The sequence below is a fragment of the Enoplosus armatus genome, chromosome 7 (assembly GCF_043641665.1).
Source record: "Enoplosus armatus isolate fEnoArm2 chromosome 7, fEnoArm2.hap1, whole genome shotgun sequence".
NCBI lineage: Eukaryota > Metazoa > Chordata > Actinopteri > Centrarchiformes > Enoplosidae > Enoplosus > Enoplosus armatus.
In genome coordinates this window covers 1,271,890-1,292,506 of record NC_092186.1, presented here as the reverse complement: position 1 = coordinate 1,292,506, position 20,617 = coordinate 1,271,890, and the positions used below count along the sequence as shown (strand labels likewise).

The 20,617-nt window shown below is 44.7% G+C and overlaps 1 protein-coding gene across 1 annotated transcript; it reads left to right on the top strand.

Moving 5' to 3' along the window:
• Positions 1-8,239: 8,239 nt before the first annotated feature.
• On the top strand, positions 8,240-16,573 carry rab3b (RAB3B, member RAS oncogene family). The gene is made up of 4 exons (XM_070908233.1): positions 8,240-8,464; positions 14,158-14,276; positions 14,356-14,480; positions 16,389-16,573. The coding sequence occupies exons 1-4, from the start codon at positions 8,240-8,242 to the stop codon at positions 16,571-16,573; spliced, it is 654 nt and encodes a 217-aa protein (XP_070764334.1).
• The last annotated feature ends 4,044 nt before the right edge of the window (positions 16,574-20,617 follow it).

Sequence of the window (20,617 nt, the reverse complement as noted above, 5' to 3'; positions counted from 1 at the left end):
AGGAGGAGGGACAGACTGCTGAGGCGGGCCGGTGGGGGAGAGGAGGACGTTAGCCAAGCTGACGTCCATCATGGACAACACCTCCCACCCCCTGCACGAGACTGTGGGGGCCGTGAGCGGCTCCTTCAGCAGCAGACTGCTACACCCACGGAGTAGGAATGTTATACTTCATGAGAAGTCCATCGGAATGTTATTAGAATGGAGCTTTTCATTGAACTCAATGGGACGACTGGGTTTAGTGGTACAAACACAGTCAAGATGAAATAGTTAATGAAGGTTTCATTAGTTAGGATACTTGAAGCGAGCAATAAGTTAAGTTCTTCGGTTGTTAGAATGAAAAACAAAAAAGCAGACCCCCCCCCCAGCCTGCTGTACTGTGCGTCACTCTGACCCTGGTGGGGACACGCGTAGAGTCGCAGCACCACCTTCTGGTCACAGGCAGGAACGACAGAAGCATCTGCATGTTGATCTGAGGTCAGGACATCTGAACCACAGGTGTGGTGCGGAAATCTTAAAGCTCCAGCATACCATGATGTTTGAGACAACGGTGTCTCTTTCCTGTTCCAGCATGACACATCTCGTCCTTCCCAGTCACAGGAGGACAGACACAGGAGACAGTCACAGAAGACAGGAGGACAGGCACAGGAGACAGGAGGACAGACACAGGAGACAGTCACAGGAGGACAGACACAGGAGGACAGACACAGGAGACAGGAGGACAGACACAGGAGACAGTCACAGGAGACAGGAGGACAGGCACAGGAGACAGTCACAGGAGACAGACACAGGAGGACAGTCACAGGGGGACAGACACGGGAGACAGTCACAGAAGACAGGAGGACAGACACAGGAGACAGTCACAGGAGACAGGAGGACAGACACAGGAGACAGTCACAGGAGACAGGAGGACAGACACAGGACAGACACAGGAGACAGTCACAGGAGGACAGACACAGGAGGACAGACACGGGAGGACTGTCACAGGGGGACAGACACAGGAGACAGTCACAGACACAGGAGGACAGACACAGGAGACAGACACAGGAGGACAGACACAGGAGACAGTCACAGACACAGGAGGACAGTCACAGGAGGACAGTCACAGGAGGACAGACACAGGAGACAGTCACCGGAGGACAGACACAGGAGACAGTCACAGGAGACAGGAGGACAGACACAGGAGGACTGTCACAGGAGGACAGACACAGGAGACTGTCACAGGAGGACTGTCACAGGAGGACAGACACAGGAGGACAGACACAGGAGACAGTCACAGGACAACAGGAGGACAGACACAGGAGACAGTCACAGACACAGGAGGACAGACACAGGAGGACTGTCACAGGGGGACAGACACAGGAGACAGTCACAGACACAGGAGGACAGACACAGGAGACAGTCACAGGAGACAGGAGGACAGACACAGGAGGACAGACACAGGAGACAGTCACAGGAGACAGGAGGACAGACACAGGAGACAGTCACAGGAGACAGGAGGACAGACACAGGAGACAGACACAGGAGACAGTCACAGGAGACAGGAGGACAGACACAGGAGGACAGACACAGGAGACAGTCACAGGAGGACAGACACAGGAGGACAGACACAGGAGGACTGTCACAGGAGGACAGACACAGGAGGACAGACACAGGAGGACTGTCACAGGAGGACAGACACAGGAGGACAGACACAGGAGGACATCTGACTGCTGGAATACTTTAAGGACTGGAGTACTTTTGGCCATGTAGTGTATGGATGTAAGCACACTAAATGATAGATAATCTTTCTGTAGTTTTCATCGTTTGTCACAGTTCTCAGATGCTCAGATGAAGACACAAAACCCTGCAGGTTCGTGTGTTTTAGCAGCGTAGCTCTGTTGATGCTACTGTGGTCCTCCACTTTGGTCCAGACCGAAATATAAGACTGACTTCAGTGAACCGTGTGTTCGATGCTTTAATGTATGAATATGAATTTACTATCTGAAAAACGAACTATCTCTCAGATATCAGCCCATCAGCCTCAGCTGAACTTTGTGTTAATATTTGCTAACGGTAATAACATGGTAAACATGGCACCAGCCTTTAGGCAGTGTCATTTTGAACATGTCAGCATGTTGACGTTAGCATTTAGCTCACAGCACCAATGTGCCTACAGCCTCACAGGGCTGCTAGCATGGCTACAGGCTCACGGCATGCTAACAGCATGCTAACAGCATGCTAACATTTGGTCTGTCATGATTTCTCCAGGTGTTTCTGTCCAACAACATGCAGGTAAGGTCACTTGGAAACTGTTAACATGATAAGAAACTGGTGACCTGGCCAGTTTGAACCCAGACTGGCCCAGTTTATGCTGGGATAGACTCCAGCCTCCTGTGACCCAAATCCAGACCACAAACTGACTCTGAGCAGGATTTTAGTTTGTTCTGTGTTCACACTGGAAAAGTGAAAACATTAACTATATTCAAACCACATAGTGTGCAGATTCAATTTTCACTGGCTGTTTGAGTGTGCTGTGGATGTACGCTGTTCTCCCACAATGCAATGCACAAATAGAGAAAAATAACTTGTGGTTTCTGTGGAACATTAAAAGGAAACAAAGGACTAAACTGCAACTGCACGCTGAGCAGTATTGTAGTTATAACTATAGTTAACTTTTGTCAATGTACAGAATGGCACAGATGTCATTTTGCAGTCCATCATGTATGTCCATGTGTGACCGCTGTCTCTCTCTGCAGCCCATTGAAACATGAACTCTGAGCGCAGCTTCAGGAATAAAACTCCTCCACCTCCCCAGCCTCCTTCTGCATTAGCACGTAGCTGTACTTAATGTTTTTAATACGTCTTTATGTTCATTAAACGTACCTCAGGCTGTGTCGGGGTTTTGTCTGTCAGGCTGCTCAGATATGTTTCAGAGCATCACATGACACCCCGCCAAACTAAAATGCGTTCACGTTTGACCACAGAAAGAGTAGCTGTTGCAGCTGTCAGTTATTTTCATTACTGATGTATCTGCTGATTATCTTCTTGATTAATCAATTAATTGTTTCATCTATAAAATGTCAAATTAACAAGGTGTTCAAGGTATTGTGTTCGACCAACAGTCACAATACCTGAATACCATCTTTTTTTATCCTTCATACTTCTTTTTCTAATTCGTATTTTTTACTTTTATTCTAATTATTTTTCTTCAGTGCACACAAGACTTTTGCATCACATTACATTTATTTAGCCGACGCTTTTATCCAAAGCAACTTTCACTCAGTGAATAATTGGAGTTCAGTTAAAGTACATCAGCTTCTTCAAATACGCAGAGGCCGCGGTCAAGGTGTCTGTACAGGTGAGCAGTGCGGGAGAACTTGTGTAGGTTGAAGACCAGCCGAGCTGCTGCATTCTGGATCAGCTGCAGAAGGTTCCAGGTTCCTTCCAGTCCGAGCCGGGGACACCACAGAGTTCTCAAATGTAACGCAGAGTTCGTGGGCGGGAGATACCTTCCCTGGAAGAAAGACCAGCTCAGCCTTGTCGATGTTGAGCTTCAGGTGGTGAGCAGAAATCCACTGAGAGATGTCAGTCCACAAGGTTTCAGACTGGGGGAAAGACAGAAGAAGAGGGGACCCAGAACAGAACCCTGAGGGACCCCAGCACTGAAGCTACAAGGTTCAGACCCAGATTCTCTCCAAGTTACCTTGTAAACGTGGTCCTTGAGGTAGAACATGAAAAGGGACGGTGCAGAGCGGGCGGAGAGGAGGATCTGGTGGTTCACAGCATCAAATGCTGCTGAAAGGTCCAGCAGGACCACGACGGAGGAGAGGGAGGCTGCTCCAGCAGAGGGTTGAGGAGAGGCAGGGAGTCTGGAATCCTCATATTTCAGGAAAACAATCCATATTTTCACTTCATACATGACAGTTAATCGATTATTGATCAGGTTTTCAGCTCTAATCACACGTGTAGTGTTGTGATGCTGCAACATTAAAACGCCAGAATGATGCTGTGGAGGAGAAGCTGCCTTGAATTCCTCACAGGTGAATGTGTTGAACGTGTGTGTGTTGTTGCAGCATAAATAAGCAGATTTCTCCTCTTTCTTCAGGACCATGTCTCTGTTACTGATGCTGAAGCAGTTACACGCCTCACTCCCTCAGTCATGAGTCATTGCCGCCGCGCGTCTGCAGAACTCTGCCGTGTGATTGGACGGAGGAGCTGCCTGCAGACAGCCCGCACAGGGGAAAATAAAACGCTCTTCATTCACAGAGAAGCCGGTGGGGGTTATTTTTAGGGGGAGGAGGCGACAGGCAGCAGACGCCTTTGCAAATATTCCCGTATCGCTTCGCTCCACCTTGAATTAACGCAGGATGTCAGCGTAAAGCCGTGCGTGAAGCAGCTGCGTGAAGCACCGCAGTACAGAGACGTTTTACAGGCAGTTTCGCCTCATTTCTGGAGGAAAAACATCCAGTCTGCTTTTTGCAAACGACGCAGCCGGTGGTGCTGATTTCCTGAAGAGACCTTCGGTGCATCACGTCGGACGCGTTGCTGAGGACACATTATTATTATTATTATTATTATTATTATTATTATTATTGGTGTTTCTTTTGGGAGCCCGGACACCGCGCGAGCTGCCTCCATCAGGTGCAGAGAGAGAGAGAGAGAGAGAGAGAGAGAGCATCAGATCCGCCCAGCAGAGGTAAGAAAACACGGATGACCGGCGGTGACACACACACACACACACACACACACACGGGCCTGATGATGTTGACTGATATGAATCCAGAAGCGTCGGTCACACCTGAGCCGGTGCGCCAGTGGAGCCAATATATTCCTTCATCCCCAATGATATCCCTTATCGCGTCTCTACAGACCCCCACAGTGTCCATATGGTGGTTAACATTGGATTTAGCTCATTATCATAATGACTGTGGTCAGTTTTCTGCACCACCTCCATCATATTCTGACTGCACGGACCCGTCTGTGCCTTATAGGTTACATAAAACCCAACAATACCCTTTAATATAGCGCAATAACGTGACCGGTGCAGCGTGTGTGGGGGAGCATCTCCATACAGGAACGTATGGTGTTCCTATGGTGGCCCTGTCGTATTCCAATAATAACTCTCACAGTGTGTCATTGTGTTTGTAGCGCTCCTGCTGTGTGCTGCTTCTTGGTACATTGAGTTTAGTCCTCATGGTTCTTCCATATGTTGACCCCACAGGGTTGTGGTTGTGGTTGTGGTTGTATGTGGTTGTATGTGGTTGTGGTTGTGGTTGTATGTGGTTGTATGTGGTTGTGGTTGTATGTGGTTGTGGTTGTATGTGGTTGTATGTGGTTGTGGTTGTACGTGGTGTTGATATGTGCTACATCTGTGGCTCTCCTGTTCGCTGGCTCCGTCTTCGATATCATCTCTGCAATGTCTTCTATCATATCGCTGCAGGCTTGTGCAGTTTTCATGTTGTGCTTCACGGTAAAGTTGAATTAAGTTTGATTTTTACTGGTGCTGGGGGACAATTCAGTGTCATCATTTGTAATATTTAGACGGTGTGATTTTACACACTTCTGTTGCTTGAATGAAAGATTCAGAGCTGCAAGACCAACAGACTGCAGCAGCTCTGTGAGACAGGCAGACAGACCGAGACACAGCGCTGCTTTGAGCTAAATGCTAAGAGTCAGCATGCTAACATGCTCACAATGACAATGCTAACATGCTGATATTCAACAGGGAGCCTACCTATATTATTCAGCATCTTAGCTTAGCATGATAGCATGCTAACATTAGCTAGTTAGCAGTAAACTGATGAACGTCATCAGTTCTGCAGGTATTTGGTCATATACCAAAGTGTTGGACACATGAACATGTTGACCTGATGGTGGCGCTGATGAAGAGTCAGAGGATCACCAGAGTTACTGCAGTTCATCCTGAGGGGACCATGAAGGTCTGAACCACATCTCATCAGTAATCCCTGACTTGGCTTGAACTGAATTTGTAGACCAGAATGTGACTAATTGATTTCGAGTAACTTGAATATAGCCGTCTGTCTGAATTTGTTAATAAACATTTTGTTGGTATTTAAATTTCAACATTTAGGGATTCAGTTGCTCACAAGGTCCTGTATCTGCTGACGGCTTCATTCAAACGGCAACTTGGGAAAGCCACTTTGAAATCTTCACAATCTTTTCAAAGATGAGTTTTTAAAAGAATCACTTGAGACCTTTGTTTTTGTCCAGATGTCCCTGAAGTGTTTTTAAGGGCAGAAAGATCCAGTAACAAACTGACAGAGTCGTTATGACTTCATCATATAACGTTTTATCAACCAGCTGTCTACCCACATCCAGCAGTAACAGATCCACACGGTCCTCCATGTGGAGACGTGTTTGTGTCTCCTGATGGATGAAGTCCAGTCTTCTCTCTCTGTTAGCTCAGTGTTTGGTCTCCTCCACCTCCTGAGGGGAACATCTGTGTCTTCAGCTGCTGAACGCTGCACTGTGTTCTGGTCTCTGACTGAGTCTGTCTGCAGCTGAGCAGCTCGAGTTGAGAGACCGAACCAGACAGTGACGTAAAAAACAGGAGCTAGGAGCTGGAAGAGGCTGGAAATCTCCGGAGAGCTGCAGAGATGGTGTTGATGCTCTGTGGATTCACAGTGAAACTGTGGCGTTTGCACAGTGTCATTTGCATCAAAGTTCATTTGAAACTTAATTTGGAACTTTTTCTAGTATTCTCACAGCGCACTCAAAAATCTGGTGATTTTAGTCAACAAGCTGCCATTTCAGTCAGTATACTCCATTTTGACATTTTCTATTGTGTTAAAAAAACATGGTTAAGATTAGTGTGATGGGACACAGGCTCTGTCTCTGCCTCATAAACAACAGAAAACATGACAAACCTTCAGTAGAGAGCAGAAGCACTAGAGTGACAGATGCTGCGGCAGACTTTATTCAGTTTGAGTGCAGAAACTGAAAACCGCGCGACACACAGCAGGAAGGCAGTTATTTTCTGCCAAATGGTCTCGAATGGATCTCAAGATCAAAAAATCCTGAGATTAAAGATGTCTGTTTAGCGTTCACCCACAGCTAGAATCATCATTTCAGATGTAATTCCTAGTCATTTTTTTCCTCCCCCGGTCCCTGACAGAGAGGATGAGTCTCCACTGACACAGCCATCCGAGCGAGATGGAACCCAGCCGGATCTTCAGCTCTGACTCATCTGCTGCTCTCATTCATTCAGCCTTCACACACTAACCCTTCACACCGACCTCCACCTGCCTGCAAGGTCGACCGGGGAGGCGGCTCAGGCTTTTATTTGACTTGACAGGGGAAGTCTAACAGGAAATGTTTGTTTGCGCTGTGTCTTTGTTTAACAGAGTGAGGGTTTGTTGGCTCTTTGTGCTGAATCATATTTGGCTGCAGCTCATCGTCGCAGTCGGGTGAAAACTTCTAAAATGTCAGCTTTCCAGAAGCAAAGAGGAGCAGCTTCGTGCAGTTTCGTCCGACGGGTTTTCGAAATTGTTTCAACACAGCGAGAGATCGGAGGAGTTTCTCCGAGGAACGTGTCATCCAAGTGAAAACACAAAACCTGCTAAACTGTTGAACTGCCTTTGACATGAGAGTCATTAAAAACCCACATTTGAATTCAAACTACAGGTTTAGTTGATCGTTTTCTGACAGAAAACTTTACTTCCACAACTGAAAAAGTGTTTTCAGACGTTCAAAAAACTGAGACATCAGAAACACCAAAAACAAAATAAAATTAATACTGCATCCAAAGACTGAAATATAGTTTTGTGGAGCTCCCTGTCAGGCCTCATCCAGCTCCAACAAGCTCCACCAATAAGACGGGCCGTGAGAATCACTGCCTTGTTCACTCATTCATGACTCCCTGTATAATGCACACTCAGCAGTGAGCAGGAAATTGAAATTTCTGTCTGTCTGACTGTCTGTCTGTCTGTCTGACTGTCTGTCTGTCTGTCTGTCTGTCTGCCTGTCTGTCTGACTGCCTGTCTGTCTGTAATCCAATACCTGGTTTATAAACAAGGGGTTAGTGCTAATGAGCAAATGTTAGCATGCTAACACGCTAAAGTAAGATGGTGAACATGGTAAACATTATAGCTCCTACACATCAGCATGTTAGCTAGTTAAAACGTGGACTGTGAAGAGTGAGCTGGTCCTCCATGTCCCTGGTGGACATTTCGTCCTTGTTTCGATGGATCTTTATGATACTGATTGTGTTTTTTTCTGTCTCATCGAACCAAACCTCCAGATGGCGAAGGCAGACCAGCGTTTCGGCCAGCGGGACGGCTCCGACCAGAACTTTGACTACATGTTCAAGCTGCTGATCATCGGCAACAGCAGCGTGGGGAAAACGTCCTTCCTGTTCCGCTACGCCGACGATTCCTTCAGCAACTCTTTCGTCAGCACCGTGGGCATCGACTTCAAGGTGAAGACGGTGTATCGCAACGACAAGAGGATCAAGCTGCAGATCTGGGTGAGCGTGGATTCATGTTTGTCTTTAATGTTCACTATTGAGTGTCTGACATGAGATGTTGTTGACTGCTAATAAATAATTCTTTTATCTTAGATAAATGAGGAGGTGCTCCAGTCCAGCAGCAGATACTTTCAGATGCTCAGATGTTTATTTCATATAGACAGAAAACCACTGGATCCTTTTCAAATCATCCAAGAGAAAACACATTATTCAGTTCAGTCAGTGGGATGTGCTGGTCTGTGGAGCGAGTGAGAGTGGACACATGTTGGTGGGAAATATCACAGTGATGTATTCTGAGGAGTAGATGCAACATATAACACGCTGTAACACGCTGTAACACGCAGTAACACGACATATAACACGCATTAACACAACATGTAACACGCAGTAACACAACATGTAACACGCAGTAACACAACATATAACACGCTGTAACACGCTGTAACACGCAGTAACACAACATGTAACACGCTGTAACACACATTAACACAACATATAACACACTGTAACACACATTAACACAACATATAACACGCAGTAACACAACATATAACATGCAGTAACACAACATATAACACGCATTAACACAACATATACACGCATTAACACAACATATAACACGCAGTAACACGCATTAACACAACATATACACGCATTAACACAACATATAACACGCAGTAACACAACATATAACACACTGTAACACGCAGTAACACAACATGTAACACGCATTAACACAACATATAACACGCAGTAACACGCATTAACACAACATATAACACACTGTAACACACATTAACACAACATATAACATGCAGTAACACAACATATAACACGCAGTAACACGCATTAACACAACATATAACACGCAGTAACACAACATATAAGAGGCAGTAACACAACATATAACACGCATTAACACAACATATAACACGCAGTAACACACATTAACACAACATATAACACGCAGTAACACGCATTAACACAACATATAACACACTGTAACACACATTAACACAACATATAACATGCAGTAACACAACATATAACATGCAGTAACACAACATTTAACACGCAGTACCAGGCAGTAACACAACATATAACACGCATTAACACAACATATAACACGCATTAACACAACATATAACACACTGTAACACACATTAACACAACATATAACACGCAGTAACACGCATTAACACAACATATAACACACTGTAACACACATTAACACAACATATAACATGCAGTAACACAACATTTAACACGCAGTACCAGGCAGTAACACAACATATAACACACATTAACACAACATATAACATGCAGTAACACAACATTTAACACGCAGTACCAGGCAGTAACACAACATATAACACGCATTAACACAACATATAACACGCAGTAACACAACATATAAGACGCAGTAACAACATGTAACACGCAGTACAACGCAGTAACACAACATGTAACACGCAGTAACACGCAGTAAGACAATATGTAACACGCAGTAACACAACATATAAGACGCAGTAACACAACATGTAACACGCAGTACAACGCAGTAACACAACATGTAACGTGCAGTAACACGCAGTAAGACAACATATAATGCACAGTAACACGCAGTAAGACAACATTTAACATGCAGTAAGACAACATGTAACACGCAGTAACACGCAGTAAGACAATATGTAACACGCAGTAAGACAACATATAAGACGCAGTAACACAACATGTAACACACAGTAACACGCAGTAAGACAACATTTAACATGCAGTAAGACAACATGTAACACACAGTAACACGCAGTAAGACAACATATAACACGCAGTAACACAACATGTAACACGCAGTAACGCGCAGTAAGACAACATTTAACACGCAGTAACACGCAGTAACATATATGAGACTGCGGAGTGATGCAGTGAAACATGATGTTCTGCTCTCAGTCAACAACAAGCTGCTGGGAGAAAAGGAAAGACAGACTTCTGGGCTACAGCTTGTATCATCAGTGGTGATGTTGTTGCCATGGCAGCAGCTCTTCATGCTCACTCACTCTCTTGCCAACACACACACACACACACACACACTCACATATATACACACACACACACACACACACACACACACACACACACACACACTCACATATACACACACACTCACATATATACACACACACACACACACATATACACACACACTCACATATACACACACACTCACACACACACACACACACACACACACACACACACACACACACACACACACTAACAGTGCTGTCTTCAGTGGCAATTAAAGAGACCTCTGAGGGCGAAGAGGTTGAGACCTGGCAGGGGACACAGGGGAGTGAGGGGGGTGAACAGGTGTGTGTGTGTGGCGGTTGGGGGTGGTGTGTGTGTGTGTGTGTGTGTGTGTGTGGGGGGGGGGGGGGGGTGCATAAGTAGAGCTAATCAGAGCTGATTGATTCAAAGTGAAAGCACAGTGATGAGTAAAAATAGACACAACACACATAAACAATGACACAAATGTATGTAAGAGCTGAAATGGATGCTAACTTTAGCATTTTAGCGTCCCTTTAGCTTAATCATAGACATGCTATCAAACCTTATGGGAGTTGTAGTTATTGAACTTTAACGAAACAATCTTTGTTTTATTATTTTGTTTTAAATAATTACTGTCCAATACAGCAGTCATTGATCCTAAAATAGGGACAGAAACCCTTCTTCGAGAAAATACACTGTCTGGTCAAGGCTGTTCAAGGTCCCCACAGGCCCAGGTCCCCACAAGCCCAGGTCCCCAGAGGCCCAAGTCCCCACAGGCCCATGTCCACTGCATGACAATTGGATTTGGTCATTTGATTAACTACAAACTTATTAGGGAATTTGCACCAAACTTAAGTACAATATAAACTAAGTCTGGTCCTGAATATGTGACCCAGCCTTGTAAAGGGGCCCTAAGTATTTTATTTATCTATGTATTTTAGTTTATATTGTGCTTACATAATGCATTTTCCTAAATAAAGTTGTGTTCAATCAAATTACAACAAAGAACTGCAAATTCAGTATTTATTCTTCTATAGGAGTACTAGTCCTGCCAGACAAGGCCATAGGTGATAAAATGGGTTATTAAGCTTTCCATAATAATGGTGTTAAAACAAAAATGCTGTATAAGACTCTGTATTGTAACTTCTGTCTGGTCAGTAGGCTGGACAGTCAGAGGGCACTGTTTAGAGAGATTCTGAACTGGATTCTGAGAAACTGGTTTTGGGCCTTTTTGTTCCACTAAAGGGAAATCTTAATGCTCCAGTATAAAACGATATTTTAGATCAACAATGTTCTTCCATCTTTGTGTCAACACTTTGTGTTTTCCTGTGTCAACATGACAATGTCCCTATGCACAAAGCAGCTCCATAAAGAAATGGTTTTCCCAGTTTGGAGTGGAAGATCTTGTCCTGATCCCTCACCCAACATCAGGTCCTGCACAGGTTCAAGATCTGGAGGAAAGACTGAAACCAGAGGAGTGGAGGCTGTTGGAGCAGCAGATTAATGGTGTCACAATGTTCAGCCATCCACATGCTGTCGGCCATGTAGCTGGAGAGCAGTGAAGTCTTCCTCCTCTTCCTCTGTGGAAATCAAATTCACTCATCACATTTCTCTCTGTTTTCAACTAAACTGAGAGGAATCAGACACTGCCTGAGGCTCTGCTTATCACCCCCCATGATTAATGTAGCTACTGCACACACACACACACACACACACACAATCACACTCCACATCTAATCCCAATTAATAAATGCAAACGAGCACATATCTAGCCATATCCCACGAGAAAAAGAAGGAGAAAGCCTGGGTTTGTTGAATGAGTGCAGAGGAAGTGAAGCACAAAAGAGCTAAATTTAGCAGAATGACTGCACCCAGACCAGCTGTAGTGGTATGAGGATGAAACGGTGGAGGATGGTGGCTGAACGGTGTGGGATTTGTTGTTGATGGGTGTGAAAGTCACATTGAGGCTCAGCTGGTTTGTTTCAGTCGAGCAGCGATCTGCGGCGGCGGCTGCGGATCGATCGGCGTTTCCGATAAGACGGTTAAGAGTCTTAGAGGAGATGAGGCTGTTTGGTCCCTGTGAGATTAAAGAGTGAGATACTCACTCTGACTGCAGAGAAGGTCTTGATAACTGAGGAGCTGCTCAAAATCCAACGCCATGTGTCCCTTAAGTACATTTCCAGTCACCTGACTTTCTGCACACGGTGTCGTCAATATGAGCTGATATTACTTTACGTCACCATTCGAAATGCCAAACTCCCTTGAAACGGCCAACAAAATAATCTTTGTTGTATCCTGGTAGATATCACACTGTACTTATGCTGGACTGGGATGCGAGGCCATCGTTCAAGGCGCTGCGGCCAATCAAATACGTGCACGGTCCCATTCCTTTTCTCTTTGTAACATCGGCGCTGGCTGTTCATCCGTGCAGTGTTTTGTTGTCTGAAAATCCTTCAAATTCATGAATCTGTCCCTCAAACTGGACTTCCTGGATCGTATTTCATCATCTCACCGGTACCTGAAGCAACCCAAACAAGTGACAGCACTTTAAATCTGCAGCCGGAAACATGATGGCGATAAATGCACCGTGTCCAGGCGAGGAAAAGAAAGACTGCAGACTGCAGAAGATGGTTGAAATGACTCTTAGTCTCTTTCACTGTTTTAGCAGGACAATAAAGACTCAGTGAGTCGACTCACGAACAGACTGATGAAGGGTGAAAGGTGTTAAAGTGTAGATGGAACTTCAACACATCACTGTGTGTTATTGTGAGGTGAGAACAGGTGTGTGTGTGTGTGTGTGTGTGTGTGTGTGTGTGTGTGTCAGACCAGGATTAGTGTCTTTGATTTCTTTCTTCTTTCAGGTGTCTCTCATCATCATCATCATCAATTTATATATTCATACATGTATGTAAAATGTTTAAGTGACATTTTCTGCTTTTCATTAAGAAAACTGATGCGTTCAAAATGATGGAGACAGTCTGACTTGCAGTCTTATCAATGCTTGCGTCTCCATGGAAACAGCAATTGCACTATTAGCCAAATCAAACAGTCAAACAGGTTTTGGTGCCAAAATATAACAGATAGATAATATCCCAGCTTAGTATGTTGGGATACGGGCTTGTCCCTCCTCTCTGTGAACAGATACAGTGTCAGTATATCAGTGAGGTTGGCTCGCTGGTGAATGAATGGGATGAACAATCATCGTGCCTCCCTGGTCTTTTCTGTTCCCGGGAACCACAAATGGTCATTTGTTTTAAACGAACAAGGTACACGGTGTTAATCAGTGAGCTTTGGAGGTGTTATTTTTGAGCCAGGCTAGCTGTTTTCCCCTGCTAAGCTAAGCTAACCACATCCTGACTTCAGCTCCGTACTTTAAGGAGTAGTTTGACATTTTTTCAACAAGTCAGCACGATATGCCCACCGGTAACCCTCCCCAGAGAATAAGGCCATCCTTCAGGACAAAACTTGGTCTCTTATTGACACTCAACAAGCTTTCTTCTGGAACAGATCAATGATCAGTACGTTGTTTGTTCTGTAATATGAACACTGCAGCTCCCAGTTGACGTTTGACACTTGTGGTATATAGTAGCATACATGGCTACGTTTTGAGTTGATGTGTGACTCGCTGTTTGTTTTGTTTCCAGGACACTGCAGGACAGGAGCGTTACCGCACCATCACCACGGCCTACTACCGCGGCGCCATGGGCTTCATCCTCATGTACGACATCACCAACGAGGAGTCCTTCAACGCCGTCCAGGACTGGTACGCGATTGCCCGAAAGCTAGTGTGTTTCCTTCTATGTGTTTGATACTCAAATAAAGTATTTGAAATGTGCTTTCAGGGCCACTCAGATTAAGACCTACTCATGGGACAACGCCCAGGTGATCATGGTGGGCAACAAGTGCGACATGGACGAGGAGAGAGTCGTACCACCGGAGAAAGGGAAACACCTCGCCGACCAGTTAGGTGAGACGTTGCTGCACGAGTGCCACTGAAATCCTCTTCAGCTCAGGTTTCAGATGTTTACAGAACTCTAATACGGCTACCAGAGGAGGTTCATGTTACCTGAAGGACCTCCTTAAAGCACAGCAGTCTCCAGGAGAATGTACCAAACGTATAGGTTTATATCCTGACCATCAGTTTGAATTATTCCAACCATGTTTCATAGAAATCAAGTTTTTTTTCTGTCAGTTTGGTGGATGGCTGTTGATACTACAATACCCATGAACCTCTGCTGCCGCTGCTTTGAAGAAGAGGTGTGAATCAGATGGTAACTCGTCCTCACCATGTATAAGGGTGTAGAGCCCGTTAGCCCAGGTATAAAACATTTCATCAGCTGTTTCGCTGTTCATATGTACATAATTGAGATACATAATAAGTTACTTGGACAACCAATACAATGGTTAAATGTATGCTTTATTGTGTTGTTCCTGTGCAATATTCACCTGGACTGTAGCTGAACTTCTGCTGTTAACTTCTGTTAACCAGGTGTGTGTACTGAGGATTACCTATAAATATAATTGTATTGCCTATAGCTAAAGGCCAAATAAGGGGTTTTAATTACGAACGCACAGTACTGGTTTTAGCTCCACTGCTGGGAGCTATTTTTTTAAGTGATTAATGAACGTACACACTGCAGGCTTCACTGGAATAAGAGACTTTCACTGTGTTCAGAGAGATGTTACAGACCAGGTCACAAAATGTATAAATGAGAAAGTGTTTTGTGAGCAGCTGCAGGTGGAGATCGAAAGATTACAAGTGATGACATTAAATTTGTACTCTGAACAAAAGGAAGCACGAAGCCACTGAACTACTTTCAGACACTGGAGTCATATCGGAGGCATTTATCCAGCCTCAAACATGTGGTCTGGGATCCCAGGTTACAGATTGATATTTGTGAAGAGGGAAGAAGAGTCTGAATACAGCAAACAAATAGATGAAACCACACCCAGCTTTAGTCTTCAAAAGCCTGAAGATAATGCTGCAAATGTTTCAGCCACTGGTTTCCAAAGTTTATGGCTTAAAACAAATGAACGTCCACGTGTGACCCCTTGTCACAGCTTTACCTTTTTGTTTAAATTCATGGATAAAATGAGGCTCCTGGTGTAGAAAAGCAGCATGCTAAACTACTGAAACTTGTGAAAAAGTATTATAAAACAGTAACTACTGCATCATTTCTTAATACACATCAAACCAGGTATTCAAATGAAACAGATAAACAGAAATACCCTCTGATGGACCTGCCACTCACTCAGATTTGCTGAGATAATGTTTGATCCTTTATCAGTTTGAACTTGTGTTTGTTTCACTGTCACTTCCTGTGTTCTCCTTTGACAAATGTTGGTGAAAGAAAGTTAAAGCGTGATTAGTTGTTGTGCAGGTGAAGCAACAGAAACACGTATACAGCTGAGGAGAAACCATGTGGACGCCGCAAGAACTGTGATTGGTCAGCTTTGGCTGCTTGTGTTGACTGAAGCTTAGTGAAGAGTGGTTCAGCTCTTTGATAGTGAAGAAAACATGAAGCAAGCTAAAGCAGTTAACTTCTCCTTTTCACTAACACACATCTAACAAAGACAACTGCGAAACCTCTGCTCACCAGCATGTAGTCAGGACCTCCTTTACGCTTAAATGCTGCTAAAACACTGCTTTTATGTAATCTAGAAAAACTTCCACTAAACACGTTTAGCCCTTTGCTTACTTCATATTTAAATTGCCCTTTAATAATGCACCTGAACTGTTCTGTGGCAGTTTCAGACTTCTGCTGAGAAAATATGCTCACTTTTAGTTGATCGTAATTCCTCTACGTTCCGACTGCCTGAACTTTAACAAAGCTGCACGTGTTCTCATGTAGAACCCTTCTGTTTCCTCCTGCAGGCTTCGAGTATTATGAGGCGAGCGCCAAGGAGAACATCAACGTGCGGCAGGTCTTCGAGCGCCTGGTGGACATCATCTGTGTGAAGATGTCGGAGCGCGTGGACGTGGAGGCGCCGGCGGCTCCCGGCATCAAGCCCACCAGACTGACCGACAAGCCCGCCCAGCTACCTCAGAAGTGCTGCTGATCGTCCGTCGCCGTTCATCCCTCTGCTGTCGCCTCGTCCGCTCCCCCAAGCGCTCGAGAAAAAGAAAAAAACAGATTAACTATTGTAACATTCCTCAACACGTCCCTCTGCTTCAGTCCATGTTTGTGAGCAGTCAATAATCACTACGCCTACTGCGATTTCTGCTAACTAACATTTATATAGCCAGTTTCATCCCCTTCCCCTCCCCAAGTGTCCGAGGTCCCTTGCGTAAGGGTGGCAGTGTACTCCTGACAAAATTTAATTTGGCGTTTGAAAAGGTTGTAGAGCCACCGTTGAAAATATCGCCGTGAGGAAATATTTGCATGCAAAATGCGACCGGTTTGAGATGAGATGTAGTACGAGAAGGAGAATAAAAACCGGGTCACACCAGAAAGTGGCACGGCAAACTTCATGTGTCGTCGCCAAATAGGTGTTAGGTGCTAGAAGCTTGGTGAGGGAATACTCGCAGGGCTAGTTGGCGAACCACTGCAGCTGACGAATTACCAGCTAACACGCTAGCCAGCGACAAAAATGCTTGCACTAGTCAGAAACAGTGGTTCTCCAAGCCGGCTATCTTGCTAACTGCCAATTGGCAAGCTAGTTAGCACGGTCGCTAACAGGACAATTTACTTGAGAGACGTATTTGTCTCACGGTCTCGAGTGTCATAACTACCTGCAAACCATTTCTCTATTGTGCGGCAGTTTGTAGTCTGACAGAGGAGAGTTATTTAAAAGTGGATGATGCAACACAGCTAATGAGCTACGATAGCTTCCCAAAGGTCATCTCCGTCAAGATGGTCAATGGTGCAAATCAGTGTGTCAAAGTTCATCAAATTTCAACTTGACACGAAAGATATTTATAGATATTTTCACTCCGTCCCTGCGAGTGAAGCCACTGATTCCACTGAAATGAAAAGATTGTAAATGCTGGTGTGACTTTAAATCATTTGACCAGACGCGCCGTAAGTACAGTAGCTGCAGAGACACAAAAAACATAAAGCCCAAACGTTTTGAGACGTGGCCAGCCTGCGCACACTGCCCCCAATCTTCACTTTGGTTGCACAACCGTAGAGAGACGCCAAATGTGATTTTGTCCAGAGTGTACTGCTGAAAGGAGCTGGAAGCAGGGTCCACAGGTAAGCACAGCACTGCCTCGCCTCTCGAAGTGTAGCACAACGAGAAACTTACAACACCACAGCTGCTCATGTTCACAAGTTTACAGGTCGCAGTCGTTCACCGAGTCATCCGCCGAAACATCAGATAGGCTGCTTCTCAAATAGCTAGTAATAGTGAGTCCACTCGAATACAATTATGCCTATAGCCCACTAACTGTTACTGGCCTTACTTAGTGCTGTTTTTGGCTTGAGAGACGCTTTAGGGCTACACCACCAATGCACAACTCCCAGGCAGGGCTGCAGCCGAAATCATTTGAGTCAACACTTTACAGGAGCGGGTCGAGTCCAAGATTGACACACGTCCAAAAACCTGTCTGACATTAAAGTCTCACGCTTCTCTGTAGAGTTTTTAACAGCCTAAAGTTAAAGTGAGAGTGCCTCGTGATGTTTTAACAGGGTCCTTTTTGATTATTGGTGTTGCTATCGGGTAGAATGATGAGACAAATCAATGCACACTAAGTACTGGAACAATTGTGTTGCACTTTCCTTAACAAACTTTAATGCAACTCTCGAACTGATGTTAACACCGCAGCCCCAAGCAGGTTTAGACACAACCAGTAACAACTATGACATTTAATATCTGATTTAATGCAAATGAACGGCACAGACACCTACAGAAGCACGGTGCATTCACCAAAGGTAACGGGCCATGTTTTCTAGTAACCATGACGTCTGCATCTTCAGGACTTAGCATCTTATAATTACCAGAAAACCTTTTCATATCTCAAAATTACGAGATAATGATCTTGATTCTTTTCTCGTGACATTACGAGATATGAAGTCATTAATAAGAGACGTAGAAGTCGTTTTTTTCCTTTGATGGATCAATGTAATGATCAAACTGGCTGAGTGATGCTCTGTTTTGGCCAAATCTTCTGGAAAGAACTCTGAGTCACTGACATTTCCCACATCAGGAAATCCCTCGACAGGATTTGAAGTCATGGAAGTTTCTTTCTTCTCAGTTTCTTCCAGCTGTCAGATTCTGAGTCACAGCTAAAGGCTTAAACTGTGAAAGCATGAGGGCCAGGATGGGCTGTAGTCCAGGACCTAACATGATGCTGCTTAACTTCCAGGTCAATTAGAGTTTCCCATGCCTCGTACAATCAGTTCTTTAGCTTGCACAAGAGGCTCAGTGTGTTTGTCATCTGCTGCAGCAGCTGCAGGCGTTTCGGCCGATGCTTCGATGCTTATACCTGACAGGAAGTGTCATAATATCTGCTGGTGTGCCAGCTGCATCATATTTGGTTGTGTATTGCAGGTATGGAAGGATTACTGAATGGGCCTACTGGGTACAGGACCAGGGGCCCAAGGGGTCAGGGGGCCCAGAAGTCCATTTTATTTATATAGCCCAGCTTTACTGTCTGTACAGCATACGATACCATCTATCCTCAGACCCTCAATTCAGATACAGAAAAACTACCCAGAGACACAAAACGACCACAAAGAGACATAAAACGGCTACAGAGACGAGTTTTACATGTATGTGTCCATGATTGCAGGATAACATAACGATATCTTCTGTCATGGAAAGGACAGAAAGGAAATCAGAGCTCAGGTTTAGAGTTACAGATCACTGAGGAATTCATTTAAATACACAGTTAGAGTATAGAGAGTAAAACACAAGAACTCCAGACCTGGAAGAGAGAGATTTTAAACAAAGAGAATCTGCTCTTCGCTGTGGGAACGAAGTGCTGAGAGTAAATGACCCTTTTGACCCAAACTGTAATTAATGTAAAAGAGAAACAGAGCAGGAGGTTTCAGAACTGCAAATCCTCTAAAGTTATAATCTTTGAGAGTTGTATTATATTATACCCACTTCTGATCCTCGCACAAGGGATTAATGAGAAACGATGCATGCACGTGCTGTCCTGTAGCATCTCCGTGTCTTCTTGAGTCTGACTCCATGAATCCTCTCAGCCCACAGTCTGTTCGGCTGTAAACAGATAATCAAATCTAATCTATATCCCGTACGTAAGATACATGTACGAGTGATACAAGGCAAAGCCATGTGTTGCACAACTAATCTACACAAATATCAGAAGAAGTTCTGACAGTCGGCGGCCAACTGCAGCGTCATGCAGACAGACTGAGAGGACGAGCTGCTGTATTGTGGTTGATGGCTGTCAGTCGACACCATGAGACTCAGTCAGTGTGCAGCTTTGAAGATGGTGAACAAGGAAGGTGTGCTGCCTGTTCACATCAGGAGACAAAATGACTCTTGACAAACATCAGTTACTCTCAGGTTTCTGTCCTGCTGTCCGATGAATCCCCCCCTGCACCCAGAGATATTCTCTTTCTATATATTTTAGAGGCTCAAAAAGTAAAGTCGATTAAGTCGATTAAGCAAATAAAAGATAGATTAATCAATAATTGAAGCAGTTGCTGCCCTAGATCTGACAAGCACTTTATTTGAAGCTTCCTGAGGCCTTAAAGTTCTCAAACCTCCACCTGTCGATTTACTGAAATGTGTTTCTTGAGTCCTCACATTGTTTTGTCGTCACCAAACTTCCATATAATAGTTTTCTAGTGTTTTCCAGGAGTAAATGACCAACTTGTCAAAGTTCAGAAACCAAACTGGACATAAAAAAACCAGACCAGACCCCCCCTCCAGACTGCCAGACTCGACCCCAGACTGCTGCTGCAGCCCTGCTTAATGGTGGCTTACAGCTTTTGCACTGGCCGACACAATCCAACGCCATACAGATGTTTTCTACTCACGCGCCCGAGTGAGCAGAGCTGATGAGTGAAGAGCGCGTGGTCCCCCCCCCCTCCCTTTAGCAGGTGTAGTGACGTAGCCGTCGTGTTCGCAGTGTTTCCTACATGAACGTGAGTGTGTGCGTGTGCGTGTGCGTGATATTGTTGCATATGG

Bases quoted from the DNA above. Each gene is read 5' to 3' on its own strand.
- rab3b (XM_070908233.1), top strand. From the start codon at position 8,240: ATGGCGAAGGCAGACCAGCGTTTCGGCCAGCGGGACGGCTCCGACCAG. The intron at 8,465-14,157 runs GTGAGCGTGGAT...TTTTGTTTCCAG, and splicing joins GGATCAAGCTGCAGATCTGG to GACACTGCAGGACAGGAGCG. The intron at 14,481-16,388 runs GTGAGACGTTGC...TTCCTCCTGCAG, and splicing joins ACACCTCGCCGACCAGTTAG to GCTTCGAGTATTATGAGGCG.